This window comes from Peromyscus eremicus, chromosome 14, assembly GCF_949786415.1.
Source record: "Peromyscus eremicus chromosome 14, PerEre_H2_v1, whole genome shotgun sequence".
NCBI lineage: Eukaryota > Metazoa > Chordata > Mammalia > Rodentia > Cricetidae > Peromyscus > Peromyscus eremicus.
The window spans coordinates 62,831,927-62,840,520 of NC_081430.1; the positions used below are offsets into that span (position 1 = coordinate 62,831,927).

General features: G+C 41.1%; 1 gene segment (V, D, J or C); it reads right to left on the minus strand.

Moving 5' to 3' along the window:
• Positions 1-4,290: 4,290 nt before the first annotated feature.
• LOC131923986 (Ig heavy chain V region 108A-like) lies at positions 4,291-7,501 on the minus strand. The segment is given in 3 exon segments: positions 4,291-4,342; positions 7,069-7,372; positions 7,456-7,501. Coding segments are annotated over 3 exon segments (402 nt in total).
• Between the last annotated feature and the right edge of the window lie 1,093 nt (positions 7,502-8,594).

The window sequence follows — 8,594 nt, forward strand, 5'->3', positions numbered from 1 at the left end:
CCTCCATGACAAAAGGCATTGCTTTCTAATTTTTCAGTTGAATAATTCATTCCATTGTGAGAAAAACTGTCTTCATAGTGACTAATTGTTCCTGTGGATTGTGGCATCTCTTTTTCTGTGACATACCTAGGACAGTGATATTATGTTAAAGGAAACACCTGCGTTTACCTGTTGTTACTTCTGCTTTGGGTCCGCTAGGAAAACAGTACAGCTCAGTAAGCAATGATCTTCTGGATTTTGATTGACTGTAACATGTGGTTAAGTGAGGTGAAGAAACCTTGACGGATCCTGGAGCCTCCCTTGCTGTCTGCTCTCTGCAGTTGCTCCTCCTGTTCCTGGCCTCACTGATGTGTGAGCACCACCTGATGACCTGCACTCCTCCTGATACAGGATTACCCTTGTCTGGAGCTCTGCTTCTGACATGTCACTAAAGAGACAAGCTCCCAAGCAGTGCCCATCCAGGTCTAGAAGGTGGACACTGGGCATCCTCTCCATGGCCTTCCTTGAGCTCTAGGATCCTCCACACATGTAAACAGGTCCAGCAAAGTGAGTTCCCACCACAATTATTTTTGGAGACAATAAATGTAAATCTGTACGTAGTGTGAACATATGACTGTTCTCTTAGAGATACACAGATTGGCATGAGAATACACACACACAAACTGCACATGGATGTTAATAGTAGCTTCATTCACATGTTCAGAAATAGGATACTTTGAAATTATTACATAAATATAGTACATGGGATTAAAAATTGTCTCATTTTCGTGTAACTTATTCCAAATGTGGAAAGATGCAAATGCAAAGAAAGTGATGAATGAACTTTCATCTATGGTTAGTAAATTGTGAGTTGCTATATGTTCAGTAAGATATAGGAACATTTAACACCATGCCCTTTCAACACCCATTACACTTTCCATTCCAGAGCCTGTTACCAATGAACAAGACAGTGAAAGTATACCAAAAGTAGTGTTCAGTTTAAATAAAAGATATATTCAGACCTGGGGTGAACTCTTCTTATCTAGAAGATTGCCTATCTCTTAAAAAATACTGCCATGTCTCCCTGAGAATTCTATCATTAAAGACGTAAAAAGTAAGGATGCCATCGCTGGTGTGAAGTCTGATGAACAAAACCTCCCGGTGTAGTAGCAGTGTTCTCAGCACTTTGGACAGCATGACCGGCCCTGGTCTACCCACTCACCACTGCACCTCAGCACTTCTTTGAAGAGGATAAGCATTTATTCACCTGATAGAAGTACTACTGATGACATCTACAATTTTCCGATGGATCACATGAAAGACAGGCTCTCTACTCAGACTTCTGCCACTGGACTTCTGCCCTGAGAAGTGCTTTTGGGAAAACTCATTGCCTGCTTTTTGAAAAGAAATACTAAAGACCTGTCTAGTCTGGAGGATCCACATGGTGAGGAGATTCACTGGAATTAATCAAAAGAAACAAGCTTGTTGAGACCAAGGTTGGATAAAGCACAGGGACAAATAGCCAAACGAATGGAAACACATGAACTATGAACCAATGGCTGAGGGGTCCCCAACTGGATCAGGCCCTCTGAATGGGTGAGATAGTCGATTGGCTTGATCTGTTTGGGAGGCATCCAGGCAGTGGGACCGGGTCCTGTGCTCATTGCATGAGTCGGCTGTTTGAAACCTGGGGCTTATGCAGGGTCGTTTGGCTCGGCCTGGGAGGAGGGGACTGGACCTGCCTGGACTGAGTCTACCAGGTTGATCTCAGTCCTCGGGGGAGGCTTTGCCCTGGAGGAGGTGGGAATAGGGGGTGGGCTGGGGGGAAAGGGAGGGGGGTTGGAGGGGGGAGAACAAGGGAATCTGTGGCTGATATGTAGAACTGAAGTGTATTGTAAAATAAAATTAAATTAAATTTAAAAAAAGATTAAAATCTACAGTGAACAAATAGTAATTCCAGTTTCATTAAGATTTAAAAAAAAACTGATTACTGAACAATGGAGAAAAGAAGAACTCAAGAAAGAAATTGAAAGATTTAATTTTCTACAGTTAAATGAAAATGAAAACACAACACAACAAAACCTCTGGGACAAATTGAAAGCATCCAAGGAGGGAAATTTCTACTTTTGAGTGTTTTATTTGTTCTGTGTCTGTTTGGATGATGTTCTGATGTGAGTCCTTCAAAAAGGACCCTGGTCATTGCAGAAGGCAAAGGCTGTGTGACTTTCTGTCTCCACAAGTCCATGGCATTCACACACACACACACACACACACACACACACACACACACACACACACACTTCATCACAAGTGACTGGACAGGGCTTTACCATCACCAGTGCTGTCCTGCTGCTGTCAGAATGAATTTCTGGGACTATTAAACAATGAAGAATTTCAGATGCGTGGGTTGCTGTTGGCTCAAGCCCATCATATCACGTCCATCTCATGGCATTCATGCCACTCCTCAGAGACACATGAGCATTGGATCTCTGACTGTGAGAAATATAAAATTGAATTATGCCCACTCCTTCACCAGCAGTCAGGCTGCTCTTCACTGCCTCATTCTCACAGCAACTGATGGGTACCTATCAAAAGATGCAGGGCTTGGGGGATTAAAAAGAGGTAACCCTGCTCTTGACCCTCCAGGAGGTTTCTTATCAAATGTGATTACATGCCCAGCAGTGAAGCTCATGTTCTAAGTCATTGTTTTGGAAAACATAACACAAACCTCATGAACAGCTAAATATTTACAGACACATGTCTGTTGTAACAGGACTTACATAAGAAATTCTCAAGAACTTTAATTTAAAAAATTTAAGTAGGGCTCATAAGGGATCATAGAGACTGAAGCCAATCAGGGAGATTGTATGAGTCTGAGTTAGATCTTCTGCATATGTTGTGACTGTAGCTGAGTGTTCCTGTGGGACTATTAACAAGGATAGCATGGGCTGTCTCTTACTCTTTTGACTGCTCTTGGCACCCTTTTCCTCCTACTTTACCCAGCCTTGATGTGGGGGTATATGTCTACTCTTCTTGTTACTTGTTATGACATGTTAGTTTGACATCCAAGGAAGGCCTGTTCTTTTCTTAAGGGAAATGGAGGAAGAATGGATCTGGGACAGGACTGGAGAAAACTCCAGCTACAAGCTAGCTTCTGGAATAGGGATGGGGGCTTGTGTCTACAATGTCCTCTCAGCATCGGGACCCCATCTGTCTTAGACCTTTGAAGGCCAGTGCATGCCAGTCTCTGCCAGTTCACATCTGCATCAGTCCTATTGTGTATGAAAGGCCTTGTCTCCTTGGTGTCCTGCCTTCTTTTTGGAACTTAGAATCATCATCCTCACCTTTTGCAGGGATCCCTGAGCCCTGTGGAGAAGCATTTGATGGAGATATCCCATTAAGACTGAGTGTTCCAAGGTGTCTCACTCACTGTGCATTCTGCAGTTGTGGATCTCTTTGTCTGTCCTCATCTAATGCTGTAGGGAGCTTCTCTAATGATGACTGAGAAAGACATTAATTAACAAGAATAGAAGAATGGCATTAGTAGTTACTTTATTGTTATATTTCTTTAGCAGAGCAGTAATATTTGGTTTTTCCCTGGGTCTCACCTGTCTAGTCTTAGATTCTTGGCCACCAAGCAGTGTCTGGGATTGGGTCCACCTCATGCAGTGGGCCTTAAATCTAACCTGATGTTGGTTGGTTCATCCCACGAGCTTTTGTTCCCTTTTGCATCAGTGTATCTTACAGGGAGGTCACGATTGTGGATGTAAGGGTTTGTAGCTGAATTGTACCACATTTTGGTGTTTATCTTTCTCCTTTAGCAGCATGAAGAGCACACACCACTATCATGAACACTAGTCAATAGGAGTGAAAGCTCTAGATAGGCTCCAGCTCAACTTCTCCACATTCAACGAGTTTTGAGATATTGTCTTTAGAAATCCCCTGCCATCAGCTGTGGAGAGCAACCAACAGCCTTGGCAATGGCCTGGGTAGTTTTGGAGTTTCCATGGGGGCCATTGGCCAAGAAATTGATTCGATGTAACCCATTCCCAGTCCTGGAGATTTTATTTGTTGAAGAGAGATGTCATGTTGGGATTTTGCATCTCCCATTATTGGGTGATTTCATGTATATTCCTTCATATATGTATATATTTTAAGAAGCTTCTACTGTATTAGAATTTCATCGAACCCCTCAAATGGACCTTAGTTTGAGGTGCCCCTCTGATTATTTCTTCCCTTACTCCAGGTATTCTGTTCTCCTAGTTTGATCTTCAGTTTCCAGTCCTGCCATATCTATCCATATACATTCCATTAACCCTTCTGAGGGACGTCTGTGCCTCCCCAGTAGTCCCCTACTCTATACATATCCCCTGTGAATATAATGATTGTAGCCTGCCTATGGAAGACTTAACAACTAATATCCATATTTAAGCAAATGCATACATATTTGTCTTTTGGGCCTGAGTTACTTCACTTTGATTTTTTTGTAGTTCCATCTATTTATCTCTTTTATTAAAAACAGATTTTTTTCGCATACAATATATCCTGACTAAAGTTTCCCTCCCTCTACTATTCCAAGTTCCACCCTTCTGCTCCCACCCAAATCCACTCTCTGTGGTGGTATTGTGTTCCCCAAAATATTGTACACCCTAATAAACTTATCTGGTGTCAGAGACAGAACAGCCACTAGGTACAAAGGCTAGGAAATGGTGGCACTCACACCTTTAATCCTAGCACTCCAGAGGCAGAAATCCCTCCTGATCTCTGTGAGTTCAAGGCCACACTGGAAATGGATAGGCATGGTGACACATTCCTTTAGTCCCAGAAAGCGAGCCTTTAATCCCAGGGAGTGGTGGTAGAAGGCAGAAAGATATATAAGGCTTGAGGACCAGGAACAAGAAGCATTTGGCCTGTTTAAGCATTTGGCTGGTTAAGCTTTCAGGCTTCTAGCAGCACAGTTCAGCTGAGACCCATTCAGATATGAGGGCACAGAGGCTTCCAGCCTGAGGAAACAAGATCAGCTGAGAAGTTGGCCAGGTGAGGTGGCTGTGGCTTGTTCTGTCTCTCTCAGCTTCACCCCAATACTTGACTCTGGGTTTGTTTTATTAATAAGACTCTCTAAGATTCCTGCTACAACTCTCTTTCTGTCTCACATTAGAAATGAACAGAATTCTAAGAGATAATAAGAAAATAAAAAAATATAAGCCAAAACAAGAAACCACCACATTGAAGTTGGACAAATCAAATAAACAAAAAGAAAAAATCCCTGAGAGAAGACACAAGAATCAGAGACCCACACATTCACACACTCAGGAGTCCTATAAAAATAAATGGTAACAAATACAGAGATCCAAGCCAGACATTGTACAGAGACCTTGGAACACACAGCTCTAAAAAATGGGGTGTCTCTAACCCTCAGAGTTCAGGGAAATACACAGACGATACAGGTGAAAGAGTGTAGCAGCCAGAGGGATGCAGGACACCTGGAGAACAAGGCCCTCTAAATCTACTGAGCAAATGTTGTATGAACTCAGAGAGACTGAAGCAGAAAGCACAGGGCAGACACAGGTCTTCACCAGGTCCTCTCCATACATATTACAGCTTTCAGTTTGATATCACATTTTCTTCATCCATTTTTCCATTGATGAACATCTAGGCTCTTTCCAAATTCTGGCAATTATCAATAGAGCAGCAAGGAACACAATTTAGCAAGTGTCTCTAGTAGGATGTAGAGTCCTTTGGGTGTGTACTCAAGAGCGGTATAGCTGGATGCTGGGGTAGATCTATTCCCAGCTTCCTGTGGGACAGCCACACTGATCTCCACAGTGGCTGTACACAGTGAGTAGCTTTGCAGTGTAAAGTATTTGGGCATTTTAAAATGACTCTGCAGCATGCAACAGAGAGTTCTTTAAATTGAGGTCTTACAGTCACTTAACAGATGGCTTCCAAGTACATTGTTGAGTCTTGTTCAATTCAGAGGTTAAAATCAGAAGATTCCGTTGTCTTCTGATCATTCCCCATTTTCCTGATAAAGGAGAAAGGGGATGCTTTGTGAAGACACTAGTATTTCAAACAGTATTTTAAATTCAATATTGGTTTGAATGATCTCTAACATAGAACTGTCAAAGAGGATTCATGCCTGATACAAATTATTCAGCATATGAGGTTTCATCCATACTCAGCACATGGCATTCATATTTCAAGGGGAAAGAATGTCTGCTACAGGAACATGCAAAATTAATGCTCTGCACTACAGAGAATTCTTATGAGTCAAACATTTCAGATTATCAAGTACAACAAGTCTCCATTCTGTTTGTTATTAGCCCAGTTATCCAAAACCAAACACTCTATAGAACAAGGGTGACTTCATATCCAGTGGACTATGAAGGATGATGGTGTATCAGAATAGGTCAATGTTCTATAAACGTATGAGACTGTAGGTCGAGATGCTGGGACTGGAAAGGCAGTGAACTTGAGACCAGATAATTATGAATAATCTCAAACCTATTTTTAACTAAAATATACATATATATCTATATATACTGGGTCAATAAATGAATTTTATGAAAAGAAATTTAACAATAATTTTAGTCAACTTACAAGAATTACAATTATGTGACAGAGCGTATGATATATATATATATATATATATCTCTTACAATCTATGAAACTGGAAGTTCTGCTGACAACACAGCCAGAATTAAAAACACACATTCAGGCTACTTAAAACTGTGAGAGGAGTTTTGGTATGCTAAGATGTTGTTTATGTGGATTTTACTGATAAAATTAGTATCATACATTATTCAAAGCTACTCCAAAAAGAGTTCCAGTCTCATTTTGTCACTATGCATTATCACAGTTTTCCCTTCTTTACTATTTTACTACAGAAGAATAGTGTAAATGGAGGTGGTCACTGGACCTCAATCAGGATCACTTTATTTAGAAAGGACAAGGAAGAAAATTGGACACTCAGAACAATTACTTCTGTGTAAGTCTCCAGGCTAATCTCTGTCATCTCAGTCCCAGGGCAGCTTCCTGCTCCCCCAGGGTTTCTGACACACTCAGGATGTGGGTTACAACACTGTGTCTCTTGCACAGTAATAGACCGCAGAGTCCTCAGATGTCAGGCTGCTGAGATCCATGTAGGCTGTGCTGGAGGATGTGTCTGCAGTCAGTTTGGCCTTGTCCTTGAACTTCTGATTATAGCCAGTACCACCACTTCCAGGATTAATAGCTCCAATCCACTCCAGGCCCTGTCCAGGACTCTGTTTCACCCAGTTCATAACATAGTCAGTGAAGGTGTAGCCAGAAGCCTTGCAGGACAACTTCACTGAGGAACCAGGTTTCACCAGCTCAGGACCAGACTGCTGCAGCTGGACCTGGGAGTGGACACCTGTGGGGAGAAAGACAGAGTGGATGTCATTGTCACCTCAGTCCCTGTTCCTTCTTCAGGTTTGGAAATGGAAAGCCCCTTACCTGTAGTTACTGACAGGAGGAAGAGGATGATCCAGCTCCATCCCATGGTGAGGACCTGTGTGTTCAGTGACTGTGGAGAGGACACTGATCATATGTTGTTCTAGGGTGTGGACATCTCTGTATTTATCACCATAGACTCACATGATTTTCATATTCATGAGGCAGGGTACTTCTTAGGTAAAGACCTAGTCCAGCTGGATAAGAAAGAGGTAAAGGACCTTGGGTCAGGCAGCAGGATACTAAAGTCTAAGTCCTAATCCTATCTGAGGAAATGCATCCCATACTAATAACCCAAGCCCTGTGCAGACCTTGTGGGTGTAACATTAAGACCTAAGTGCTCAATTCACAAATACACTTCAGCCAGAGTATTGCTCCTCTTGGTGACAAAATCAATTTACAGATGGTGGTTGTGATAAGGATTACAAAACTACAAATTATGAGAATTTGCAGTCTTCTTTCATATACATGTAATTAGTAAATGCTTTTCCAGCAGGGCCCATACTAAAAACCTTACCAAAAAGACAAAAAGTGAAAATGTCTCAGAATGTTTGCACACAAATGTTATTGCAGCATTATCTATAACTGATAAATTATATAAACAAAATACATGTCTTTCAACAAATGATTGCATCAAGAACACATGAAATGTACACAATGCAACAGAATTCATTCATCTGTAAAGTATAAGGAACATACATCGTTTTCAGGAAAATGAATGCAATTGGTTATAATACTTTAAGTAAATTAAGATTGTCTCAGAAACAGATATTGTATAAAAGTCTCATTTGTAGTCTTTGATATCGCATAGAAACAATTGTGTATGCACATATGTAATGATGTAGAACTGAAAGTATCTAATGGAGTAAAAGTGACAAATGGGAACAGTAGGAGAAAGAAAAATATAGGTTAAGATTATGGGGTAAATATGTACAGTGTACATTATACACATGCATGAAAACTCTAAACATATGGAATATTGTTATTGCAGAATGTTCTTGTTCATTTCTTAAACTTTTCATTCATGAATGCAATATGTTTTTATCCTATCGTCCCCCACAATGTCCCTCTTGCTCCATTTATGACCTCTCAAAACAACAGGGCTCTCTCCTAACATATTAATGTCTTCTGTTTTATTAATG